Source organism: Tachysurus fulvidraco, chromosome 14, assembly GCF_022655615.1.
Source record: "Tachysurus fulvidraco isolate hzauxx_2018 chromosome 14, HZAU_PFXX_2.0, whole genome shotgun sequence".
NCBI lineage: Eukaryota > Metazoa > Chordata > Actinopteri > Siluriformes > Bagridae > Tachysurus > Tachysurus fulvidraco.
This window is the reverse complement of record NC_062531.1, coordinates 24,820,209-24,848,201: the sequence shown is the minus strand read 5'-3', so window position 1 is coordinate 24,848,201 and position 27,993 is coordinate 24,820,209. Positions and strand designations below refer to the sequence as shown.

At 43.5% G+C, this 27,993-nt stretch overlaps 1 protein-coding gene across 7 annotated transcripts; it reads right to left on the bottom strand.

The window, feature by feature from the left end:
- Positions 1–39: 39 nt before the first annotated feature.
- Positions 40–27,160, bottom strand: ogdha (oxoglutarate dehydrogenase a). 7 transcript variants are annotated; one of them, XM_047822899.1, is made up of 26 exons: positions 27,004–27,127; positions 25,569–25,646; positions 23,959–24,385; positions 18,530–18,718; positions 15,623–15,725; positions 12,363–12,407; positions 9,789–9,830; positions 8,030–8,145; positions 7,730–7,884; positions 6,749–6,895; positions 6,544–6,634; positions 6,110–6,289; positions 5,829–5,957; positions 5,333–5,512; positions 5,065–5,217; positions 4,695–4,797; positions 4,454–4,582; positions 4,201–4,351; positions 3,973–4,100; positions 3,668–3,846; positions 3,343–3,414; positions 2,958–3,083; positions 2,798–2,870; positions 2,422–2,585; positions 1,958–2,112; positions 40–1,553 (listed from the first exon to the last, which is right to left on the bottom strand). In XM_047822899.1, the coding sequence occupies exons 3-26, from the start codon at positions 24,181–24,183 to the stop codon at positions 1,433–1,435; spliced, it is 3,156 nt and encodes a 1,051-aa protein (XP_047678855.1). In that variant the 5' UTR covers positions 24,184–24,385; positions 25,569–25,646; positions 27,004–27,127; the 3' UTR covers positions 40–1,432. The 7 variants fall into 7 exon arrangements, with proteins under 7 accessions (XP_047678855.1, XP_047678857.1, XP_047678854.1 ...); XM_047822901.1 differs by lacking the exon at positions 27,004–27,127 and adding an exon at positions 26,199–26,245; XM_047822898.1 differs by lacking the exon at positions 25,569–25,646 and having other exon boundaries at positions 27,004–27,160.
- Between the last annotated feature and the right edge of the window lie 833 nt (positions 27,161–27,993).

The window sequence follows — 27,993 nt, the reverse complement described above, 5'->3', positions numbered from 1 at the left end:
TCCAACAAATTACAACGAAGAATAATAAAAAAACAGGTGTCCAAGACTCTGAGAACGTGTTTATTGAATGAAGATAAACAAAGACAGAATTTAAATTCTTTAAAATAAAAATAAATAAAAATCGTCTGCTTCCTCGAACGCCCGGCGCGCGCTACCTTTCAGAACGATCCCGCGTGAACGGCGTTCACTAGGAGTTCTCGAGACGGTCCGATCGTAAGGTTTTCTTTTTGGGGTCGTGGTGTTTTTTTTTATTTTTGGCACATGGTGCGGCAGAAGAGGAGCGAGAGACGTGTAGTTTGAAGTAGGCGGAAGTTTTTGTTTTGGATTTTGTCTTTCTTTCAGGTTTAAATGTGCGCACCTGAGAGAACACGATCAGACGGGATTAGGCGGGTCTGAAGATGAGCCGAGTGAGTGAGATAGAGTTATAAAAACAACGGCTCACGAGCCTCCTCCAGTTTTGTGTGTGCGTATTGATATAAATACAAACGTACATCTTAAAAAGGACCGTCGGGAAACGTGTCGCGCGTTCTGTTGTGCACCATAACCGACGGACGAACCACATTCAAACGATCGGCTTATGTACACGTGTGATGGGCGTTAGAGCAGAAATAAAACCACAGGAGAAGAAAATAAAATAGTAGTTAAAGCCTTTCAAAGGGAATATAATTCTCTCTCTATAGGTTTGGATGTCAGTAGCTTGGCGAAAGCACAAAAACTCAAGCAGCAAAGAGCAATATACATGTTTATACAGGAATCTGAAGGTCAGAAGGATTCGCAGATCTGATATCGGACTATATATGTTTATATTTTTCCCAGGTGCGATGTGAACGCACTTGATGCTGACTGACCGGTTTCTTCCTTCTTTCCATCTTAAAATCACACACACACACTCACAAAGTCTCGACGTTTACGTCCTGTCTGTTATCGGCTAATACGTGCGTAAAAAAAGGGTAGGGGTGGGGGGATGGGGGGTGTCTCTAGACCCCAAACAAACTCTTCCAATGAACAAAACGCTACAGCGGCCACGTCACGGTTTTTGTTTTGTGATCTCAGTCACGCCAGCATCAGTCACGCCGGCGTTAGCCGTAAGAATGTACGCTTGTGCTGTTTAAGTTGTGGCTTGTTTCAATGGAACACGTCTGGAATTTAAAGTAAATAAAATCGACTAACGAGAAATTCAGAACGCTAACGAGTAACGCGCGCGAGTGTGTGTGTGCGTGTGTAGGACGGAAAGACGTGTGCTCGGTGCATTTAAAAGAACTACTTTTTTGCTGCTAGGTTGTTTGTGTCTGTGTGTACGAGGGTGACGATGTAGGATGTGTGTGTGCGCGTCATGAAGCATGAGCTTAAGAAAGCAGCGTTTTTGGTGCAATAATGAGACCTGACAGGACACAGGGGTTTTTTTTCGGGACAACCGAAGTCTGATGCGTGATTAGAAGTGATCTTTGAAGGCTTCCAGGTTGAAAGCAGTGTCCAGGAAGCGCTTCAGCTCCAGGAGGTGGGAGTTTTTACTGCCGGTGGCTGGAGCAGCGGCAGACCCACGACCAGCATACCTAAAAACACAAACGCGTTTTTAATTAAACATGAAAACATCCTAAACGAGGAGAGTCGCGTGTGCGATATCCAACAACACTGTTCAGTTTTATCAGCTCGGGATAAAGTGTGCACTTTAAACCTTGCTGAAGTACTTTACGTGGTGTGCTTGGTTAATAATTTGTAGCTCCGGGTGACGGACGGCTCTACGCCGAAAGGACGTGGAATACTTTTTCCTGTTGCTATAGAAACGGTATATGATTGAGGTGAAATGCGTGTGAAGATTATAGATATGAAGGAAAATTTATAAAAAGTCCTGACGGCCTAGTTCGAATAATGTGTGTAATTTCCACTGTCTTAAGGTTGATAGAAAACTTGTCTGGTGTAACGAGTTAGTAGTGTGTGTGTGTGTGTGTTTTTTTACCAGACAGGCTTGACGCGGCTGATGGTGGTGCGCATGCGAGGCTTCACGTAGTCGTAGTAGCCCTGGTTCTTATGCTCCTCCTGACACCACACTACATCCGCGTTGGGGTATTTCTCCGTCTCAGCCTTCACCAGGTCGAAGGGGAAAGGCGAGAGCTGCAGGTATGAGGGGTGTTCAGATGTCACCATGGTTACTTCACCCTCCAACCAATTCTTCTGCCGTTTTATTACTGTTAATATACTCAATGCTAAAAATACGCCGAGATTCGAATACAGTGCCGTGCATCAGGATTTATACGTTTAGTAAAATCCTACCAGCAAACACTAGTGCTGCCTTTTTATCATTTAAGAAGTTCATCGTTCCTGTAAACAGGCCACTTAAGAGTGGAATAAAATAACTTCCCTAATGCTTTTACAATTTGAAATACGATCTATATGGTGAACGTGTTTGTGTGCTTGTGTGACCTGCTCGATGCGTGCGATGGCCACGTCGTTCTCCATGTCGCGAGCTACGCGCTCACGTTTCAGCTCGTAGTAAACTTTCCCCGTGCAGAAGATCAGACGCTTCACTGCGGCTGGGTTCTGGGTCGCGGGACCTTCCTCTGGGATGACACGCTGGAAATGTGTCCCTACACACACACACACACGACAGAACAATTAGACAGACAATAATACAGACTGAAGGGGCAGTACTGGCTTCAGGAGAGAGAGAGAGAGAGAGAGAGAGAGAGAGAGAGAGAGAGAGAGAGAGAGAGAGAGAGAGAGAGAGAGAAAAGGCAGAATATAAAATGAACTTAAACCAAAAACACTTTGGATAAAACATGATGACCACATGACTGACCAGGCAGCATCAGGTCAAAGCTGGACTTGGCCTCTGGGTGGCGCAGAAGAGATTTGGGAGTGAAAATGATGAGCTACAGAAGAGAGAAAGAGCCACAGGTTCATCAGTCTGCTTGTGTGTGTGTGTGTGTGTGTGTGTTGCATTATCGGTGTAATCTCACAGGCTTCCTGAAGGGCTGCAGAATTTGCCGCCTCATGACGTGGAAGTAGTTGGCAGGAGTGGAGCAGTTCACCACGATCCAGTTACAGTCATACAGCTGCTGCACCTCAAAGTCGTCAGTGATTTTCTACAGAATCAGAACAAAAATCTGTACACAGACACCCGGATCGTATGAGGTGACCTGAGCTTTAGCGGCACGATGAGCCGTTTTTAATCGGTATCAGAAAGGTGGACACACAAAAACCGTAATCCGTATTTAAAAAAAAAAAAAAAAAAATCGATCAGTACACGTGTACAGGTAAATCTCCGGGAGTGACGATGGGTAACAGCTGGAAGAAACAGGTAACATCTCCTAATCAAAGTATACACAAAAACATCTGGCTTACGGGGAAAACATCAGGATCGTCGTTGCACATTTGGAGGAAACGTTCGGGGCGAGCCGACGAGTGCTCGGGACCCTACGGAGACAGAGAATGGGGGTGGGGGTGGGAGGAGTAGCGTGTCGACATTAGATAGTTTTATTTATTTATTTATTTCCAATGAAATGCAATGTTTCGATGAAATATCGCAATACAGGAACAAAGCATTTTAATGAATCATTAACTATATGATTATACAACAAGCAGATTGCTAAGATCTTAAAAATAGATAGATAGATAGATAGATAGATAGATAGAACATGCAGGTGAATTGTGGGTAACGTAGTCTCACCATGCCCTCCATGCCGTGTGGTAGCAGCAGCACTATGCCGTTCTGACGGACCCACTTGGCCTGTCCGGAACAGATGAACTGGTCGATGATGCACTGGGCCGTGTTGTGGAAGTCTCCAAACTGGGCTTCCCACAGAACCAAAGCGTTAGGACTGGCCATGGCAAAGCCCAACTCGAAACCTGACAGCAGGTAAAGGAAGAGAAATAAAAGAAGAAGAAATGTGGGGAAGGAAAGTTAGCAGTACAGGCGTATGTATATATGAAAGTGTGTTTGTGTGTGTGTGTGTGTGTAGTGAGCATACACACCCAGCACTCCGTACTCAGAGAGCGAGCTGTTACACACGGTGTAAGGAGCCTGGTTCGGGGACATGTGGTTCATGGGGATACACGTCCTCTTATCCACGTTCTGATCATGAAGGACATGGTGACGGTGACTGTGGAGGAAAGACGGAAAGAAAAAAAAACAAAAAAAAAACGAGTTAACCGATGACCAAAAGTGAAGAGAGATGGTGCTAAAATAAAATTCCACAACACCTAAAGGTTCCTCTCTCCACGTCCTGCCCGCTGAGCCGCACAGGGATGCCCTCTTTAAGTAGAGAACCAAAGGCCATGTATTCTCCCAGAGCCCAGTCCACCATCCGGTTCCGGATCATCTCACCACGACCCTTCAGGATTCGACTCAGACCTGACACACACACACACACACACACACAGCAGAAAAGAGAGAGAGATTAAATGTACATTGGTACTGTGTGTGTGTGTGTGTGTGTGATGTGTATACACACACCCCCATGAATGGTGAAGTCTTCTACAGGGACAGATGATGCAACCTGACCGATATGTGTGAGTTCCTCCTCACTCAGTCCTGTAGATGGACAGGTCATGCTTTTGGGCTGGCCGTCCAGTGTGAAAAAACCTGAACGAGCAAATCAACATGGAGAAATCAATACAAGCAATGTGTCAGATAAACACACACACACACACACACACACACACACACACACACACACACACACACACACACACACCAGGCCAAGGGGAATCCAGCCAGTGCTTGATGTGGAGGATTTTCTCATCCTTGGAGCGAGCATAAGCCTCCTCACAGATCTTGTCATATTTGGCAATCTCCTCCTGCAAGCACACACACACACACACACACAGAGACACGCGCACACACACACACACACACACACACACACACACACACACACACACACACGCACAGAGAGACACGCACACACACACACAGATTATTATTTTTAAATCCTCCTAAAAATGACAGACACTGTTATATAAAATGAACATATAATTTGAACCAGATTGCATAAAACACTGTGTGTGTGTGTGTGTGTGTGTGTGTGTGTGTGTGTGTGTGTGTGTGTGTGTGTGTGTGCTGACCTCATACTCCTGGCGTGTGACAGCTCCCTCTTCAATGAGTTTCTCAGCATATTTTTGCAGCACAGGCTTCTGCTTCTTGATTTGCTTGTACATCAGCGGCTGGGTGAACATGGGCTCGTCCATCTCGTTATGGCCGTTACGCCGATAACTCACCTACAGGGACAGGGGAGAAGGCGGCAGGCGCGCGCACACACACACACACACACGTTAATATAATAGTCATAACACTGGCTTAAATGCACACAGCTGTACACGTGACAACACTCACCAGGTCAACCACCACATCTTTGTGGAAGGTGGCTCTCCACTCGGCAGCGACGTTGCACACGTACACGACGGCCTCCGGGTCGTCCGCGTTAACATGGAAGATCGGTGCGTTCACCACTCGCGCTACGTCGGTGGGGTACGGAGATGAGCGAGCCATACGGGGATCAGTGGTGAAGCCAATCTTACACAGACAGGAGGAATAAAGTCATTGTGGTACTGTGTCCTCTTTACGTCTGATTATAAAAGTGTAGAACCGACTCACACACACACGAAGACGAGAAACTGTTCAGACAGAGCGAGCGTGTGTGAGCGAGGGTGTGTGAGCGAGGGTGTGTGAGCGAGGGTGTGTGAGCGAGCGTGTGTGAGCGAGCGTGTGTGAGCGAGCGTGTGTGAGCGAGCGTGTGTGAGCGAGCGTGTGTGAGCGAGCGTGTGTGAGCGAGCGTGTGTGAGCGAGCGTGCGTGTGTGAGCGAGCGTGCGTGTGTGAGCGAGTATGTACCTGGTTGTTGGCAACCACATGCACCGTGCCGTGTGTAGTGTAAGATGGCAGGTCACTCAGATGGAAGGTTTCGTAGACGATGCCCTGGCCGGCGAACGCAGCATCTCCGTGGAGCAGAATGGACATTACCTACACACACACACACACACACACACACACAGAGAAATACGTGTCTGTTTCATGGTCTGTTCTGTACTTATAATATTCTAATAGAATTGAGACGTACTAAAAAAAAGAATATTTATAATAAGTGTGTTATGGTGGGTGTGTGTGTTACTGACCCGGTTGCCCTCGGTGTCACCACAGTAAAACTGCTCGGCCTTGGTTTTGCCCTGGACGACGGGGTTCACAGCTTCCAGGTGAGATGGGTTGGCCACCAGGGACAGCGTGATGTTCCTGTCTGTTACACGGTTTATCCTCCTGTGGTACATGCCCAAGTGGTACTTCACATCTCCTGAACCCTGACACACACACACACACACAAACGTTTATAGTTAAATTTAATGCCCTGAATACACCATCCTCAAGTCTATGCAACGCCGTACGAATCCTGCGGAACAAGTCGTTACTATAGCAACGATAACGTCTTAAACCCTGTGATTTGCCCTGAACTCCAGTCACAAATCTTCTCATTCAAAAACGAATCAACTTTCTGAATGAAAACATAGAACTGAAACGTAGATCTTCAGCTGCTCGGTCTACACGTTACGCTCACCTCGTCGGCAGCCTCCAGCTTGGAGTCGAACTGGCAGAAGATCTGCTCCAGCTCCTTCCGGATCACGTTTGCCAGCACGTTCAGTCGCCCTCTACACACACGACGACAAACAATTATTTATTTATTTATTTTAAAGTACCACCAAGCCCACAAGAACGCCAAGGCAACAAACATCTCTGACAGAACTGCATCTTGGGTCACACACCTGTGCGGCATTCCCAGTATGACGCTCTCCACGCCGCTCTCGCTGGATTTGTCGATGATGGTTTTGAGGGCGGGGATCAGACTCTCGCAGCCCTCCAGGCCAAAACGTTTCTCTGAGGACCATTTCCTCTGCAGGAACTCTTCAAACCTGGGAAAAGTGTTACGAGGTACAGCGTTTAGAAAGATCGATGGAAGTTAAAGGTGGGGTCTCCGTTGTTTGAAAGCTGAAATCACCAAAACAAACACGCCCCTAACCCAAACGGGTCCCACCCCTGTATCGATAGCTCCGCCCACACATACGTACGTAACCCAGGCGACTAACGGAAAGAAACGTGTCTTTATCATAGCTGAAGGGAAGAACGATACGATTGTAGATAAACAAACAAGCAAAAATGACCCACAAGCATAATGATGTAAAGGACAAAGGCATATATTAGTTCTGTGTAACAAAGCAAAACCAACGTTACTCACCTATCGAGAAGGAAAAAAGCGCCTCGGCGTCTTAAGTAAAGTCGGCCACATATTCACAGGTCGGAGTTTCCCGAGTCGATAACTCCTGAGCTAAACGCTGTTACTACACAAAACGCGGTTGTAGCTGCCTCTCTACATTACTACGATAGAAAAGAGGTGTTATTTGTGTAGTAACAGCGTTTAGCTCAGGAGTTATTGACTCGGGAAACTCCAACCTGTGAATATGTGGCCGACTTCCTGCTCCTTCAGTTCTCTCCAGCGCTGGAAAGCTGATCCTATGATCCTTTGTTTTTATCCTCCATGTCGATGTTAAAACCGCTTTCTGCTAACGTCACACTGCGCACTGAACACTCTCTCCGCTCATATCGACAAGCCCCGCCCCTTTCTGCTCATCGGCTACACGTTTGTTTTGTTTTTTGTTTATTATCGGCCGAAATATATATTTCTGAAAAATCTTAGACCCCGCCTTTAAATAGCGAGAACGTGTGTGTATATGCGTGTGTGTGTATACCTGGTGGAGCGGACCATGCGGGCCAGCAGTGTGCGTTTCTCCTCCAGGCTGAACTGCATAACTCCAGGAGTCTCAAACTTCTGACGGATCCACTGGCACTGCTCCAGGTCATTAATGAACATGAACTCCACTCCTATGTGCTGGCAATACGCCATCTAACACACACACACACACACATACACACACACACACACGTTATTAAATACTTTGAGAAGAAGACAGGAGCACAGAGGATAAATGAAAAGGTTGGTGCTGGAGTCAGTTCAGGGTAATGAAAGTGTGTGTGTGTGTGTGTGTGACCTCCAGGCGGCGGATGATCTCCCGCAGAGGCAGAGCGCTCTCCGTGCCACCGATGAAGGTGGTCGTGGGCAGACGGAACACTTTATCCAGATCCGACTCATCCAACCCGTAGAATCCTACAGAGCCGTGGAGAGGCGAGGGAGGAATGCGGGGAGGAGGAGGAGGAGGATGGGAGAAGGGGATGAGAATTGTTTAGATCATGACACGATAGAGAAAAGAGAACACAAAAGGAGAGGCGATCGTTGCGGTGTCGAACGAACGCACAGCACACGGAACAAGCGTGTGGCAAAACATTCCGATGTGTAGATCATTTACATCGGCGACATCGTTAGGAACACGATCGAGCGAAGCCACGATAATGACATGCAGGGTTAATGGATACAAGGATGGACAGATAGATAGATCAAGAGGACGTGAAAAAGAGTTCGAGGGGGGGGGGTGAGTTATGATGGTGAGAGAAATGAGAGAAAAGAAAAGAAAGAAAGAAAGAAAGAAAAAAAAGTCAATAACATCATCGGTTATCCGTCGAGTTATTAGAGTCAGCATGGTGCGATGACGCTGAGGCGCGGGGTTAAAGCGCGTGACGTGAGACGTGGCGATGGAGGCGGGTAGCGTGCGGTCCATCCGTGAGCCACGCTCGTTATTTATTTACTGATGATCATAAATAATAAAACGAGCGCCATGGAATTTAGGCCCTGTCACGAACTGCGGTACAAATAATGAGCTTCGATTTTAAACCACAGGAGGCAGAATGAGGCTCGGACGTTATGATGAATTACAGCTAACCTGACAAAGTGAAAAGTGTTCAATCATAACAATGATAATAATAATAATCTCTCTCACTCACTCACACACACACACACACACACACACACACACACAGTGCTGCTGTGAACAAATAGAGACGTAACCCTTTGGATATAATTATGGGATGTCGTTGAGCATGAGGCAGGAAACAGCAGTCATGCACTTTAATGTGAGGGAGTGGGAGAGAGTCAGTTAGACTGAGGACACAAAGAACACCTACACATCTAAAGTGTGTGTGTGTCTGTGTGTGTTAGTCACACACCAAGTGAGGAACAGGCAGAGAGAGAGAGAGAGAGAGAGAGAGAAATAATGAAAGAGAGAGGCAGAGAGCAAAAGACAGAATATGCAATGTGTCTGAAAATATATTGACTGATAGATGTGTGTGTGTGAACGTGTGTCTGTGAGCATGTGTGTGAGTGTGTGCGCGCGTGTGTGAACGTGTGTGTGTGCATGTGCGTGTGTGTGAGTGTGTGTGAGCGTGTGTGTGTGAGCGAGCGTGTGTGTGCACAGAAGGTAATGACGTACACAGTAAAAGCGACTCCGGTGGGGTTGTCAATCTGGTCATCCCTCTTTCCAGGGTGAGAGAAATCAAACCCAAAACACACAAACATCCGATCCGAACTCAGCGCAGAAGCTCAGCACGCTGTCCCCGAAAACTCAGACAGGCCGTGTGTGTGTGTGTGTGTGTGTGTGTGTGTGTGTGTGCTCACGCGCCAAACTCTCACCGATGCGGAGCCATTCATACCCAAATGCAGCGGCTCCGTAAACAAAGCATAAAGCCATGACCGAGCTCTGAGCAACGTACACATCCTCTGTGTGTGTGTGTGTGTGTGTGTGTGTGTGTGTGTGTGATTCACAAGCTCGAATCTCTGATGCACAGCGACACATAAATAAGACAACAGCCTGTACCTCATACAGCATACAGAACTCTGGCCACAGCATATCAATTTACCCCTTTTAAAGCTTTCAGATAAGCCAGAAATGTAGTCAGACTCTAGAAGACAAAGTAGAAAGAAAGGAGGAGAAATAACACGAGGGAGAAAAGAAAAAAAAAAAACGTTAGTCAAAATAAACAAACAAACAAACAAACAAAAAAAAAAACAGCGAATTGTTAATTGATTACCCCACTTTACCCCAAATGCAGTCAAGGCAATGTTCAGTGTAGTGCGTGTTCTGAATAGGGTTGCAAAATTCCGGGAATTTTCAAGGCTGGAAACTTTCCATGGGAATTAACTGGGAATATGTGGGAATTAACGGGAATATATAGAAATAAACTGGGAATATGTGGGAATTAACGGGAATATGTGGGAATTAAAGGGAATATGTGGGAATAAACTGGGAATATGTGGGAATTAACGGGAATATGTGGGAATTAAAGGGAATATGTGGGAATAAACTGGGAATATGTGGGAATAAACTGGGAATATGTGGGAATTAACGAGAATATGTGGGAATAAACTGGGAATATGTGGGAATTAATGGGAATATATGGAAATAAACTGGGAATTTAGAAAAAAATGCAGAGTTGCCTATAACAAGGAACTTAAATGTAGTAAAAAAAAAAAAAAAAACTTAACAGCATAATTTTGTTTAAAACAACAAGATTTAATGCACTTTAAGTTAAATCTGTACCCTGTATGTCTCGGGCACTTGCACACAGCACACTGCTTACTGGAAGGCCATTGAGGCCAAACCCCTTGCAGGTACTTACGTTCTTCCATAACATGCACAGTAACACTATTTTAGGGTCATTTAACTTAGTTGCTTATTAGCATGAATATTAATATAATATTGGCTGTTTATTAGCGCTTATTAAGCACATATTAATGCCTTATTCTACATTCTTTAATTGTACCCAATACCTAAACTTAACAACTACATTACTAACTCTTAATAAGCAGTAAATTAGGAGTGTTACCACATACACAGATAATCTGATGACCCCCCACACACCCTGAAATAAAAAAAATCCTCTACAAAATAATGTTTATTACAAGCATAATAATGTTTATTATGCTTTTGTGTCACTCAATGAAAGAATCAATTAAATTTTACTTACAATTAAATCGGTCAAGACGTCATTTTTAAAATGTGTGTTACCTTGCATGCGTGTCTGCTTATGACCAAACAACATGTTTATTTATGTTTGTATGTGATATAGTTTATAAATATTTCCCTATATTTCCAAATAATTCCCATAAATTCCAAATAATTCCCATAAAGTTTCCAATTTTGAATATTTCCAAAAATTCCCCAGATTAAGTTCCCGGAAATTTACCGGAAACTTTCCGTCCCTTTGCAATCCTAGTTCTGAATTTTCCTTCATAACTTAATCTTAAGTAATTCTTGCTTTTCTTTTGTTTTTCTTTTCTTCACACCTAATTTGCAGGAAAATCTGACTGGCTTCATCACAGTAACTGTAAAAGTTTGCGCTAAACATTAAAACAAAACTTGTTCGCTTCCTGGCGCGAACTTTAGTTTGACGCTAAACGCCCCTGAACGTGATCGACTGCATTTGGAGTCGAAACAGGTGCAAATTTGAGGTTTGAGTTCTCGTTCCTTTGCAGTGACCCGTTTTGTTAAATGGTGAAGTTCCGTAACCCGAACGTGATTAAAAGAGAAAGAAGAAACGGCGCTACAAAGGAAGAAGGACGACACAAACCGATACCTCTACTGCTAACGCTAACACCTCGTGTCCAGCAACCTGCTCCAGCTCGCTGTTCTACAGGCAGAGAATCAGGGGACAGAGGAGTCACTGTGCCGAGCTACTTCTCATTCAATGGGGTTTGTAAAGAGACGAAACAAAACGCTCCCCAGGGTGACTAAAGGGACCAAAGAGGCTCGATTGTCAAGCTGGGGTCGAGTGAAAACACACGGAAGAGCAAAAACACAAATCTCTTGTTCGGCTAGCGTTCCTTTGTGTAGTAACGTTTCCGGATGCTTCCACTCGACCGAGAGCCATCAAGCGCTTGGCTCCAGACTAACCTACACCACACCCTGCAAACCAAACTGAGAGTAAAAAAGCCACAGCATGAGAGAGAGAGAGGGGGGGCAGAGAAAGAGAGAGAGAAGAGGAGAGGGAGAGAGGGGGACAGGGAGAAAGAGAGAGAGATTGGGGGAGACAGAGAGAGGAAGAGAGACAGAGAGAGAGAGAAGAGGAGAGGGAGAGAGAGAGAGGGGGGGGGAGAGGAAGAGAGCCAGAGAGGGGGAGAGACAGAGAGAGAGAGGAAGAGAGACAGAGAGATGGAGAGAGCACGAGAGAGAGAGACAGAAAGAGAGAGAGGGGGAGACAGAGAGAGGAAGATAGACAGAGAGAGAGAAGGGGAGAGGGAGAGAGACAGAGAGAGAGAGGAAAAGAGACAGAGAGAGATGGAGAGAGAGCACGAGAGAGAGACAGAAAGAGGGGGGGGGAGAGAGAGGGAGAGACAAAGAGAGAGAGAAGGGAGACAGAGAGAGAGAGAGAGAGAGAGAGAGAGGGAGGAAAAGAAAGGCAGACAAACAGATCTTGCTTGTCCTTGAGGCCTACCTCCGACGGTAAGAACACTTAGCCGATCCTTGAAATGTGTAAGGTCTGGAGAAGCAGTGACAGGAAAGAAACACCCGGAAGATGTTAATGACCACACTGATGAGACAGCATTAAATGACACTGTATTTTCCAGATGACACACTGACACAACATTCTGATCCTTTACCAAACAGAAGAAACTCGAGAAATCATGCAGGTTTTATTCTCGTGCTGCATCGTACACTAATGCGTGACGTCGTCATAAAGTCTGGAAAATACAGTAGACCAAGTTGTACCAGAGTTCTGGTAAAATTGGTACTGATCACACACACACACACACACAATCTCATGAAATGCATAAAAAGCCCAATTCCAGTAACATCACCTATCCACGATCGAATGAACAAATCACCACCACACCACCCGCCTACTTCTACAGATCATAAGCAAAAGCGAAAGGAAGCTACATACACCTACAGAACTTAAATCGATTCCTCGAGCCCTGTCGCAGCTCGGAAACCTTTAACCTTTAGCTCGGATTTAACTCCGAAATCCGCCTCGGTCCTTCGGTGTGCGGGAAAAACATGCAGCGTCGTCGCATGCGGTCAGTGGATACACACAAGGACCGTAGCGTTAACCTGTTAGACGGCGTTAAACACGCTGAGCGACACCACAGACTTCAGATCGTCTGTGAGGTCCCTTAACGTGTCTGACGTGACTGAACCATAACGTGTCCAAGTCCCTTTACAGCTTCGATTGTTATCCATAACAGTGTAATGAAGTTCTGGTGAGTTTACATTAGGGCCGGGCGATACGGCTGAAAACTGTATCACGATATCGGTGTTTCCTATCGTTCGATATCGATAACTATTGATATTGTTTATGACCCATTTAAAATAAGGACGAGGAGAAAAATATATTACATGTAAACATTTGTATTTTAAACGTAACCTTCCTCTGATCAGAATCCCCTCAGTTATTAAGACAGGAATGTCGACAACCAGGAAATCCTCAAATAATTTAAATGTAAACATGAGTCTAAAGTCACAATGAACACTTAACAATGATCTCTTAACATTTAAGTTGCTAAATGAAAGAAAATGTAAGAAACGCTTAATAAAGTGTAATAAAATAGTGCCAAGTGTTAAATATAAACAGAGAAACCTGAGAATTTAGTGCAAGTTTAGTGCGAGGAAGTTCACTAGCTGTTCACCTTCTGGTGACTACGGCCAGACTTATAATGTCCAACAAACTGCCATACAGGTGCGCTGACTTTTACCCTTTCCTCGTTTGCTGCGGCTCATTTCCTGCTTATCAGTCTCCGGTTACTGAAGCACGAGACAACGATATGGCGCAACCAAACGTGATACTGTTACATGATTGGCTGTTAGCGTGTCACTCCCTGTGTTGCTAGGTTACCAGTGAGTGAGTGCCTTTGTTAATGCAACCAAACTTGCCAAACTTGCTTCGCAACTTTACTGTTTTCTTCCGACGAAGAATAAAAAATATTGAAAGTTTTATCGAACACATTTTTTTATTGATATCGATCACGTGTCTATCGCGATACATATCGTTATCGTTTTATCCCCAAGCCCTATATATATATATAAATAAAATCGATATACAAGTGTCTTTCAATATTGCTAGCTAAAGTACCTCAGGACGATGGGCTGGAATTGAAACATGGTAGCCAATGCAGTGCACGAGAGTGAACCCTAACCACCAAGTGTTCTAAACAAATCTTGATAATCCTAAAACATGGTAGAAATCAAGAAACGTTGGTGATAAAGTGTCCTTCAAAAGCTCGAAAAAAAGCTACTTCCTGCCAACGTGCCCTTTATGCAAACACGATCTCATTCCCTGCTGCTAGGTGTAAATATTCAAATCCAGGGAGTAGCGGAACCAAGATGATTTACATACGAACCTCCGGGACAGCTTGGAGGCACGTATTTCGCCTGAGGCATTGTTTATCAACAGTGTTTATTTCAGATTGTTTCCATCATCAGTGTTACAAAGTACACGAGCACCGTGTCTGCAGTGTTCCCTTAATCCTGACCGCTACATGGGTGAGACGCTGTAGTAGGAGGGGAGAAAAAACAAAACAATGATCCATTTCATAAACGCAACAGACTATTTTCTCCTTTCGAGATGTTGCCATAGTAACAATTTCCAAAAAGGACGTCGTCTTTGTAGTGCGCCCTGACGACGCAGTGCATTTCGGATACCAACGAAGGGCGTTAACTGATACATGACGCTAGCTGTGTCCCAAACGAGATACCGCACACTACGTCCTACACTATCAACACTACTGCCTGGCGTACGAACGTTAGAAGTCGTCGCATCGTCTCAAATGGAACGTTGACGCATTTTTCTGTTTTCCAGCCGGCTACGAACGATAAAGTCAAACGTGATAAGATGCTGCTTGCTTTAGATTACAGCGAATATGTTAAATGTAAAAAAAAAACGGCCTAAATTATGTGTTGCCGGCCATCTTGAATTTCTTTCCTCGTCCGGCGTGAGCGTCTGGTAGCCCTGCGCCTCTCCCACTACGTAAATATTCCTGCGAGTTCAGGTTGTATAAAGTGTCCAACATTCCACACCTGTCTCGATACACTAGTAAGGAGGGACACTAGTGACCACAAGACCGAAAACAGGCACATCTTGAAAACGGTGCACCGTGAAGTGAACGGTTTCGGACACGGTCGTTATTTCTGTTATTAAGAAGTGTGAATATGTTGTTAGTAAAAGTTTTTCTTCTTGAACTCTACTACAATAATTAAGTGTGAACGCAGCCTTAGACTGCTAAGCTAAAACTTGGACCGGTTTGAGAGTCAGCAGCAGACTTGCTAACGGCAAATATCACAGAGGCAAAGCTGGACTAACTGGTATCTCTCAACACAACCCCCCAGACAAAAGTTCCTCAAACAGGAAGAGGGGTGTGTCCTGTGTGTCGTTTTGACGGTGCTCCGAGAAAAGAAACCGTGCAGGCCGAGGCTAACAGGAAGAAGCTGAAAAGAGTGCAGCGAGCAAGTCAGAGGCTGCCGTTTCATAGAGAAGGCCAAGCTTGGCAGAACCTCCAAAGGCAAAACAAGCTTCGCATCATTTCTTTTCTGGTGTACGTCGAGCGGGGCCGCACGGCTCCGGAGCAGGACGGTGAATTCGTTTTGAAACGTGCCAGAGCGCGTCGTCAGAGCCGATCTGTGCGTCCTGGTCCGGAGGTTCACAGCCCCGCTCGGTTCTTACTAATGAGCCGGGGTACGTCACGTTTCGTAACTCCTCACCGAGTTTATCTGAAGACGTAATAATGTCGGCGGGGACGCACGAGTCCAGATCGGCATCCATGATCCCCAGAGGGTCCAGCTGCGCGACATGGTGACCCCGGATCTACAGGAGACATCGCAGCCGCAGGGACGAGGGGAGAAACAGGGAGCAGAGAATGCGAGAGCACCCACGGTGGGAGAGGATGAAGATGGAAGTGCAAATAAGGATGGAGTGGTGAAAGGTGGAAAGAAAAGAAAGAAGGGCAGATATAAAAGGAAAGGAATAGAGAGAGAGAGAGCGAGAGAGAGAAAGAGGAATGGTAGAGTGGGGTGGGGAGTTGGGGAAAGCCACAATAACACAAAACAGGCTCATTAATGATGTTCTGCAGAACTGTGAAGGGGACAGAAAAACATCTCACCAACATGCTGGTACCCAGTAGCTACTGGGGCTTCGTCAAAATTTACACAACTGATGCCGAGCGGGTCGAGGTTAGCATTATGATGCCCCATGACCTGGAAACAAGGCAACAGCAGTCACAAGATACCAGGACACAGACTTACCGTACCGACTCGAGGGCACAGAGCTCTTCATAGTAAGAATCAAAACTCTACAGAAACGGTAGAAACCTTTCGTCGTTATATACCAGGGCTGTGAAAACTCCTCCCCTATCCGCGGTCTCTAAAACCGCTACGATTCAGAATCGGCTGCGGTTCAGACACGTGCGGTTACTTTTATTACACATTATCTGTTAATATCCATACATTTTTAAACAAATCCATTCACTTATTTTCATGAACTTCTGTAAATGAGAGCAAAAATGTCAAATAAAGGGACAAATAAAGATCCGTTCTATTGCTTCACCTCCATTCTCCTCTGAACCAAAACAACGTACAACTCCGCCCACTTTCTTTCTATTGGTCTATTCACAAGTAAAACTCACAAGTAAAATTTGACCTAAACTTTTTATCCATCGTACAAAACGATCAGTATATATATATTTAACATTCTAAAATTTAGACTTTCGTATGTATGTTACGGAAGAAGGACCAAACATCATGGCTGTCAATTTAAATACCAATATCTTTTATTTAATAAACAAACAAACAACACAATTTTGTCCTTTTCGTTGTTGATTTTTTTTTTAATAAATCATTTCATACGAGCGACATCGTCGTCAACCTTTCCATAGTTTTTAACAATTTTTACTGTCTCTCTCATGGTACATATTGTTTATTGTAAGAAAAAAAATTTCATCGTCATGGCAACCGCCAGAATCACTTCATATATATATATATGTATATAAATAATCTTTCTATAATAATTTCTAAGGATGCAATTCCAAAAGAAAAGCCAGCCCTGGTATATACAGACTTTTTATACACAGACTTTACAGGAATTTCCAGCAGACTTACCTCGGTCTTACCTAAAGATGGATGAGAATCAGACATGAACACAGATTTGCACTCTTTATTAAAGGAGATGTATGTGAAAACAGCAGTAATAAGGGGATAAAATAATCAGATGTACAGATGTGTGTGAGGTAGAACGGCTCAGATCAAATCCCAGAATAAATAAAAAAGGTGCATTAATCGAATCTGGTTAATCGGATTATCAGACACGAGCCCTGACAACCCCAAAGACGACTTCTCCGTACTGAGCTTTCACACGTCTAAGGGCAAAAACTTTAGGCCATCCTTAAAAATATTCTTGTTTGCCGTAACCCGACCGACCGTCGATTTAGGACCGACTCAAATTTTATATTTTTTGCTTTAAGTCCGACCGACTTGCCGGTTGTAAATTTGCGTTAAGAGACCGACCCAATTTTTTTTTACTCTTCAGACAACTAACACAAAAGCAATAAAATACTAATAATTATATTTTAGTATGTATTCGTCTCATTCTCTCGTTCACTGTCAGAGTCGATGGTTCGCGCTCGGTAATGATGGCTGCGGCTGCAGTAAACAAAATGTTCGCGTCACCGTTCAAAGTCATACGGGTTCGGGTGCCATAACATAATACATCTAAAAAAAAAAAAAAAACCATTAAAACAGCTAGACGCCGCTTTAACTTGGCACAGAGTTCTGGAAAAACTGTCCAGCATCAAAATAAGGTTTGCGATGATGCGCCCGAAGGCACGGGTCGAAGACCCAGTCAGTGACGTCACGATATGCTGATTTGTTTAAAGTCACACCTACTGCACGTAATCACCACCACCAAAATTGTACTTTTTTTTTTTTTTTACATTGAAACTTGAAATATATATATATATATACCTACCTACCTACAGACACCCTCCCCCCCTTTTTTTTTTACTATTACTGCAAACCAAAATATTTTTAAGGATGGCCTAATAATAATAATATTTATTTTACTTACACACAGGGCTTCTGGTCACCAGCAGAGGAAATAAAGACTGCAGCTTAAATGTTTTAGTTAAGAAAAGGGGACGAGTTTCACACTTTCGTCCTATTATTATGAGGGCGCATTAATAATCGCCTTCGCTTTTTGTGGTATGTTACATATGAAAGATTAAAAAAAAAAAAAAAAAAAAAGCATCATCATTTAAGAGGTCTGGTTTTATTAGGGTTAAAGGTTTGTGTGATTTTTAAACTGAGACATTTAATTAGGGGACACATCATGAGACTCAATGTCTTTATCTAGAATTTAAAAAATAAAAATAAATAAATAAAAATAAACAAACATGTTGAAAATACATGCAAAAACAAATTTTTATTTATTTATTTTTTAAATGTAAAATTTTCCTCTCAGAGATCCAAACTGTAAAAATCCCATTTGAGGTTTTCAGGACTCCAAAAGATCCACCTGAATTTTTAGCATCATCTGAATATTGGATGAAACATTTCTCCAAAGTCCAACGTTGTTAAACAAGCCTGAAGTTTTGTGGGATTTTGGTGTCTTGGACGTACCTGATAAGCTCTGATGAGTGATTGCACAGCCAGATGATCCTCCACCAGCTTCTCCACGTTGGGCTGAGCACCGACCAACATCTGGGCCTGCGTCAGCTCGGCCAGGCCCATGCCCAGCGGAGGAGGACTCTGGTAAGCGGTGCCTGGTGGAGCCCCGGCATTAGCGTTCCTGAAGAAAATGTCCCAAGACTAGAAAGATGTCGGGAAGACGAGCACAGATTAGAGAAGGGAAGGAAGGTAGGATTAAAAAGCACAGATATTTCAGGTTCATCCACACACACATTTTATATGCTCTTTAGATATCGTTTTTAACTCAGTAAAAGCTTGGAAACAAGCCAATGAACCGGATCAGACGTGTCAGAGGAAGGAGGTCGTCTGGCAGTGACCTCAGAACGGACCTGAATAAAATTTGCCTAACAAAAAGCCAATCCATTCAGACAGGAAAGGAAGCGAGACATGAAAATGGTATCAACTTAGCGGTTAAACCAAACCAGGCAAATAAATTGGTCATACAGAGATGGATTTAATCTCACAAGAAAAATAAAAACACTCCTGCTTCAGCTTTAACGAGAGAAAACGTAGCATCGTTAAATTAATAAAGCAGCTCGGATCATTTTCCTCGGTTTCATCATTTCTACCACACGGGGGTTAAAGAAGGGGTTTCTGTAGGACTGCAGTCACACTGGCACTTCTCTCTGCAAAGCTTTTATTTGTGCTTGTTAGAAATGTGCTACCTAATTAGCTGTGCGATGTAAAAACATACATAATACACACTGATGGCTTAAAAAGGTCACCACGTCTAAACAGCTATTGTGTCGAAAACAAGGGCGTAAAGAACAAGCATAAAGAGCTGATGTATAAAAAAAATATCAACAAAGTAAAATAAATAAAAATAAGTAAATACAAAATAAAGACTGAAAACAAAAAAGGAAAGAAAATTTTAATTGAGCTGCCATGTTTAAACAGTCAGTCAGTCACACAGTCAGTCAGTCAGTCACACAGTCAGTCAGTCACACAGTCAGTCAGTCAGTCACACAGTCAGTCAGTCAGTCAGTCAGTCACAGTCAGTCAGTCAGTCAGTCACACAGTCAGTCACACAGTCAGTCAGTCAGTCAGTCACACAGTCAGTCACACAGTCAGTCAGTCAGTCAGTCACACAGTCAGTCAGTCAGTCAGTCAGTCAGTCACACAGTCAGTCAGTCAGTCAGTCAATCACAGTCAGTCACACAGTCAGTCACACAGTCAGTCAGTCAGTCAGTCAATCACAGTCAGTCACACAGTCAGTCACACAGTCAGTCACACAGTCAGTTAGTCAGTCACACAGTCAGTCAGTCAGTCACACAGTCAGTCAGTCAGTCACACAGTCAGTCAGTCAGTCACACAGTCAGTCAGTCAGTCACACAGTCAGTCAGTCAGTCACACAGTCAGTCAGTCACACAGTCAGTCACACAGTCAGTCACACAGTCAGTCAGTCACACAGTCAGTCAGTCAGTCACACAGTCAGTCACACAGTCAGTCACACAGTCAGTCAGTCAGTCACACAGTCAGTCAGTCAGTCAGTCACACAGTCAGTCAGTCAGTCACACAGTCAGTCAGTCAGTCACACAGTCAGTCAGTCAGTCACACAGTCAGTCAGTCAGTCACACAGTCAGTCAGTCAGTCACACAGTCAGTCAGTCAGTCACACAGTCAGTCAGTCAGTCACACAGTCAGTCAGTCAGTCACACAGTCAGTCAGTCAGTCACACAGTCAGTCAGGCAGTTACACAGTCAGTCAGTCAGTCAGTCACACAGTCAGTCGATTTAGCACGCTATACACGAAGCAGAGGCAGAGACTGACCTTGTAATAATAATTACTTGGGTAAGTCCACATCCTCTGGTGTCCTGTAACGTGACACTTACACAGCCGTGTAATCCGCACAGCACATGAGTGAAGGGTCACTCAGAGTCAGGAGCAATAAAATCGCCTCTGACCACGTACATCACCACGGACACCTTCGTCTTATCGTCTTATACCTTAAACCATCATACTACATTAACCTGAACATCAGACTATTCACATTTTATTTATAGAACAGAGAAATAGACAGGGCTGGGGATAATACAATAATATAACATCAGTATCTTCAGTTATGTCAAATATATTTTTTTTATTACAAGCATTTATTTGAGCCATGGGGACAAAAAAAGGAAAACGTAGATCTCAATATTTCACTCCTGCTGTTCTGGTTATCATTAAGTATCCGGGCTAGTAAAAAGGTTTGTGAGAAAAAACAGGAAGAAAAAAAACGTTTCCCTCGGATCGAGAACAATCCCTCGGCATCAACCGTTCCCGGGGGATTTACATAAAAGCGTCTGGCAAAATAAATAAAAGTAAACAATGACGTCGGAGCATTAGAAGGAAGTGAAACCCTGAGCGAAGGCACCACGTTCATCCGGGGTTGACGAAAGAGACGGAAAGAATTTTAAAAAAACAAAAACAAACAAACAAACAAACAAAAAAACGCTTCAACGCTTCACATTTTTACAGAGCAAAGGACACACGAATGGCCATATTCCTCTGTGCTCTAGAGCAGCGGTCTGCAACCTTTTTATCGCCGCGGAGCGGTCAACGTTTGATAATTTTACCACGGCCCGCTGGGTGTGGTGGTGGGGGGTGTTGATTGTTTATATTTTAGATTGTTTTGATGTAATAATTTTAATTTAATTGTATTTAAACATGTCTTCAAAATAAAATAGTTACACAAAAAAATGAATATAAAGTGATTTAACATTTTAACTCACTACAACACTAAATCAATGAGAACCCTGAGCTTGTTTCTTTGCAACGAGACGGTTCCATCTGGGGTAATAGGAGACAATGACACCCGAAGTGTGTCGCTTATGTCCAGTTTATTCCGTTGTTTTGTGTCGGTTGCCGTCACTGCAGAAATCCCCGCTTCACACAGATAGCATGTCGGAAATGGCAATAGGGATTTAAGTGCTGTGGCGGCAATCTCAGCACTTTCCCGAGGAAACTTTCTAACGACGTCTGTTTCGTGCTCATTTTTGCTAATTTGTGGGTTAAATTTGAGCAAACACAATATGCACGTACACCAAGCACTGTTAAACATGAGAAAGTACCGGTGAACAGAGAGAAGAGCGATACACCCCTTCTCTCTCTCCACCAAAGCTACAACTACAACTGCTCTATAGGATTCGGTATGCTGGGCTCATCTGTACAAGCTGAGCAAGGCGTGAAAGGAAAAAAAGAAAATAAAAGAATCAGGTGGGATTTCAAATCATCGTACAGCTCATTTGCTCACTTCAGCTCGAGCGGTCCGCTGTAAAGTGCGTCGTATTACAGTTTAGCCAACGAAGTGCAAGGAAACGGTGCGCTACATTTAACCTGAATTACACGCTCCGCTACAACTGAAGCTCGGACCGTACGAGTAAAATCGCTATCATGGCTCCCGAAGGCATCGATACGATACAGGATCCGCGACGACAAAACGATCTGCTAGCAAATATCCAACAATAAAAAATTACAGTGTCTGAAAAAAGAAGGCAAAAATACTATTTCATAAATTTTTTAAAATAAATAAATAAAACCATTTATTTTAAGATACAATTTTTTTTAACATCAAATCAGCTCTAACTCCTGCATGTCCTTTTGACTTACTTTTATATAAATCAAATATTACAGTAAATGTCGCACATTTTATCAGGATAACGAATTAATTGTCATATCAAGCCCTAAAGCAAACATTTATTTAATTTACTTAAAAGATTACACAATTACCGAGAGGACAAACGTCAAATATCTCCATTCTGATAAACTTCTTTTTTTTTCCTAGCCAATTTTTTTTTTAATTTATTAGAATTTCCGACAACAAGCTGCGAATTTGAAGTTTACACTTTGTTCAGAATGACCTAACGTAAGAATGTCGCGACCCGAGAGCCCCTAAGCTAGTTGTGTGTGTATTTAGTTTAGTTTATTATAACTTGAGTGACGAGTCCAGTGTTGATGGAGTCAGCAGAAATGTTTGTTTATCAGGTAACTGGTTTAGTGAGAGTCAAGTTTCAAAGAGTTTAATGAAGTAAAGCGACTGCTGATCAAAGCTGTGAGGTAAAAACTCAGGAAACGGTTTCCTCCGTATGAACAAAACTGTTCAACAGCTTTCGGCCCTACTGTGGAAAATACTTCTCGGTTGAAATTTCTCGGCACAAACTCGTCGTCTCTGGGGCTCCTAAATCTGTGTTTGGATTAAAACTGACCAGGGTTGCAGAGGGGCGGAAAGTTTCCGGTAAATTTACCACGGGAACTTAATCAAATTATCTGTGTGTGTGTAACATTCCTAATTTACTGCTTATTAAGAGTTAGTAAGGTAGTTATTAAGTTTAGGTATTGGGTACAATTAAGAATGTAGAATAAGGCATTAATATGTGCTTAATAAGTGCTAATAAACAGCCAATATTCTATTAATATTCATGCTAATAAGCAACTAGTTAAATGACCCTAAAATAGTGTTACTGTGCATGTTATGGAAGAACGCAAGTACCTGCAGGGGGTTTGGCCTCAATGGCCTTCCAGTAAGCAGTGTGCTGTGTGCAAGTGCCCGAGGAATACAGGGTACAGATTTAACTTAAAGTGCATTAAATCTTGTTGTTTTAAACAAAATTATGCTGTTAAGTTTTTTTTAACTACATTTAAGTTCCTTGTTATAGGCAACTCTGCATTATTTTTTTAATTCCCAGTTTATTCCCATATATTCCCGTTAATTCCCATATATTCCCGTTAATTCCCATGGAAAGTTTCCACCCTAAAACTGATTCAGCAGCTTGGTGAGATTCTGGCACGGCTTAAGAAGGGCGGACCGGAAATCACTGCTGTGTTGGTTTGGAATAGTTTTTGGCTCAGTTTGTCAACGATCCTCTCAGCGGCAGTTTCTCTTTCTTCACAACAGCAACAACAACAGTGTGAGTAATGCTGACAGAGCAAGACAGATAAACACTTGTATATTAACAGACCCGACCCGTTCAGGAGGATGTGAAAAAAAAAAGTGTTTCATAGGACGAGTTTATAAACGATTTCCAAATGAAACGTACAGTTTGTGCACCAGATTAACGGCGTGATATATCGAGACAGACTCGATAATGATCGATTTACCGCATTGCGATACGAGACATTTCCGACACAAGAAATGCTAAATAAATAAATAAATAGATAGATAGATAGATAGATAGATAGATAGATAGATAGATAGATAGAAAAGAACATCTGTAAAAACGTTAACAGTTTTAAATTTAAAAACGTACATCAGCTGCTTACGTGAGGAAATCTCAGGTAAAAGATAGTTTTGAAATCATTCCTGACTGCTGATAAAACATGGAGGTCAGTAAGTGTACAGCAGTGAAAGCCTTCGTTAGCTTCTCGTCCTCTTCCTCTTACCTTGTGCACACTCTTGGGGTTCTCCAGCCAGGCGTAGTACATCTCCTCCACATAGTTCGAGCTCGTGCCATTCAGAAACGGCTCGGCGGCCACCGGCGCGGTGTAGCGCCTGATTGGCTGAAACGTCCTGAGTGTGGCCGCAGGCCTCTGCTGTGTCAGGGTCTTGGCGCTCTGTGAGGCCGTGATCGGCCGAAGCCGCGCCGCACAAGTCCTTAAGCGGTGCATCGCAGTCCGATAAAAGAGAGAGAGAGAGAGAGCGCTCACTCTCAAACAAAACAGCACGCGTCCCCGGGTGTTCCTGCTGCCAGTACGGAGAACAACACGTCACCTCCCGAGTCCCAGGCGGAAGACGAACCACTTTCTGACGTCCAACAGACAGATTTCTATTTCCAGGGCAACAGAGAGTTCCGTCAACTTCTTTCCCAGCCTGGAAAATCGAATAAATACGGTTAATTATAAAATAAACAAACAAAAAACAGAGCAAATTCCCGCAGGTTAAGTAGAGATTAATCTCTGACAGAAATTAAAGGTGCAGTCTGTAACTTTTAGGAGTGTTTTAAAACTTCTAAAGCAATTACCCATGATCTAAAAAAAAGAGGTTTATCGTCGATCTCAGGAGTTTTTCAGGCACAAGTATTTAAAGTTTACAGTGGTCAGTGATGTATTTCCAAGTCAAACAGCTCTGTGGGGATTGGGTAAAAGGGAGTGAGGGGTGGGTGGGGCATCGGGGCAGATTTAACCATGGCATGATTGGGGTTTTTAACGTCCCACACAAACACCAGCAAGACACCAACCGCCCTTTTTAACGAATTCACAAGGATGACATGTAGACACGCAAAAATGATGTAAAGGGTAAAATGGATTCCTCCAGATTTAGACAGTGAAAGTAAAATGACATGGGGGTAAATGGAGAAGACTAATAGCTGCAGGGCACCTAGAGTATAAAATTGCATAATCATAATTTATCCCTTAAGCGTGCGCGCACACACACACACACACAAAGTACATTGTATCCTAGTGACAGCACCGTGTTTAAACACACACACACACACACACTTTACGTCTTATCAGTATACATTAACTGTTAACTGTTTTTACATCACGAGGCAAAGTACAACATGACCACTATCAGTGTATTATATTTCTCACAGTTTCGTCTGTGCTTCCTCTTTAATGTCACACTGAAGAAATTATATTAGTCAGTGTTTCTGAGCGACTTCGCCTAACACGCCGTCACATGAGCATGTAAGCGGTCAAGGTTAAGAGAAGGTTAAAGAAGTTAACACACGAGGGCATTTTGTCCGAACATCATCTCCCATTGATGGCTCCTTTAATTTCCAAGCGTGTAAAACTCTACACTAAGTTATCAGAGACACAATGAATGTCCTAGCTGAAAGTCTATCAGATCTGAATGTCCCTTTGGCCCGTCGTCATCTCGTATCAGATCCGATGACCTTTGCTCTGATTCCACATAAAGCGCCTTAAGATCCTCAAACCCAGGTGTCCATAGCTGATCAAAGCAATTCAAGGCTCACCTTTTGGACAGTTAAAGCCACTGTAGACATTTTTAAACACTGATATTTACAAAACACACAAGAGGTCTATAGTACCTTGTGTACGGCTTTTACCCTCTTATGAGAATCGGAAACAGGTTTATCGGCCGGGTGTGTTGACACACACGAGGTACACTATACAGGAAAATGCAGACGATGAGATACAATACAGACAGAATGAGTATTAAAGATGAATATAGAATATATGACTGATCAGTTATGTGCATAAAGTGTGAGAAGCGCATGGTAGTGCCAATAACAGTATATATATATGCGGTACTTATAGATATGAAGCAGGGAATATAATTATGGCGAGTTGTTAATCAGGGTGATGGTCTGGGGAAAGAAACTGCTCCTGTGTCTGATAGTTTGGGTAAACAAAGCTCTGTAGCTCCTTATTTATTCTTCTGGAAGTTTCTCCTTTAGTGTATTTTATTGTTTAACAGTTTAAATAAGAGTTTGGCTTGTTTTCTAACGCGCCATAGGAATAAAAAGTGACTTTTTAAGACTGTTCATGCTTCACAAACTCCATGACCACAGACTGTAAGACTGACTACTGAAACGTCAGCAATAAGTTTAAAACTACTGAAACGTCAGCACAACGTTTAAAACTACTGAAACTTCCCAGAGCAGCTAAACTAAACATTAAAACCCTCTAAAAGTCGTTCAAGAATGATTTGTTTTTACCTCCAAAATGTCTGTCATAAAAGGATTAATATTAGCCCTTAAATCTGCCCACCAGCTCCTATGTGACCGCTCAACACCTTAATGTTTTGACCTTGTATTAGCTCCAATCTAACAGCCAACTCTATACGCCCAAATAAGGATCCTCAGCAAACGCTTATTGGTTACGTCAATATAAATCCCGCCCATCACACAGCACGTCCAGTACTCCGATTGGCTACAGCTCCCGTCAATCAGTTTGTCCTTTTCGCTAAACATGGGGCGGCTCGCGGAAAATGCTAGCAGCTGCTAAGCCAACGCGACTCCCAGCGTTATCCGAGTCGTAGCGTGTTCCCGTTACGATAGAGCTTCCTAAGATTTAACTACACGCACCACACCATGTCGGAATGATGTGAAAAGAATGAAAGAGATGGCATTATAACAGATAAACCGGCGCACATGTGGCATTCGTGCTAACTAGCGAAGTGATACGATACTGCGGCTGCGTCCTAATTAGCACCACACACACTACACAAGTACACTTCACTAAGGGACAAATGAGGGCACGTGTAGTGCACTATTTGTGCTCTGTGGTGCTTATTGAAACCGAGCCGGTGTAATGGAGCCGGACCGCTAAATTTGGGGGATTTATTCATAAACACGGTGCAGTTATGAAAGATACTGCACTAAATATGTGTTGTGTGGGTTATTTGGACTTAAATAAGCGATCAGTCTCCAAAGAAAAACACGTTGTTCGTTGTGTAAAACGCCATTCTGTATTATTATTGTTATTAATAGTCATATAAACCACACCCGAAACACTACTTACTTGTAGCAGAGTTTCCGGTTGAGTTGAATTATTTGCACACCCGAATTTTAACTAAGAAGATTAAAATCCTCCGTCCGGCGTCCTGATGCCCTTTGCGTCGCTCCAGCTAGGGGGGAAAAAGAACCGGAAGTTGAAATCTCAAACCCGGTGACGCCACGTGCTGTGTGACGCCACAACCCCACTTTCCCGCGATAAACTCGGACCTGATAACGTCTGACTAAACTCGGACCCAATAATGTCTGACTAAACTCGGACCCCATAACGTCTGACTAAACTCGGACCCAATAATGTCTGACTACACTCGGACCCAATAATGTCTGACTACACTCGGACCCAATAATGTCTGACTAAACTCGGACCCAATAACGTCTGACTAAAGTCGGACCCAATAACGTCTGACTAAAGTCGGACCCAATAACGTCTGACTAAACTCGGACCCAATAACGTCTGACTAAACTCGGACCCAATAACGTCTGACTAAACTCGGACCCAATAACGTCTGACTAAACTCGGACCCCATAACGTCTGACTAAACTCGGACCCAATAATGTCTGACTACACTCGGACCCAATAATGTCTGACTAAACTCGGACCCAATAATGTCTGACTAAACTCGGACCCCATAACGTCTGACTAAACTCGGACCCAATAATGTCTGACTAAACTCGGACCCAATAATGTCTGACTAAACTCGGACCCAATAATGTCTGACTAAACTCGGACCTGCTAATTTCTGACCTGATAACGTCTGACTAAACTCAGACCCAATAATGTCTGACTAAGCTCGAATCTGCTAATGTCTGACTAAACTCAGACCCAATAATGTCTGACTAAACTCAGACCCAATAACGTCTGACTAAACTCGGACCCCCTAACGTCTGACTAAACTCGGACCCCTAACATCTGACTAAACTCGGACCCCTAACGTCTGACTAAACTCGGACCTGCTAATGTCTGACTAAGCTCGGATCTGCTAATGTCTGACTAAAC

Excerpts from the sequence above, each read along its gene's own strand:
- ogdha (XM_047822898.1), bottom strand. The coding sequence starts at position 24,183 with ATGCACCGCTTAAGGACTTGTGCGGCGCGGCTTCGGCCGATCACGGCC. Across the intron at positions 9,831-12,362 it reads AAGTGTTCTTACCGTCGGAG|AGTCTGACTACATTTCTGGC; the intron begins GTAGGCCTCAAG and ends TTTGTCTTCTAG. Across the intron at positions 6,635-6,748 it reads ATACTGGGAATGCCGCACAG|AGGGCGACTGAACGTGCTGG; the intron begins GTGTGTGACCCA and ends TCGTGTGTGTAG.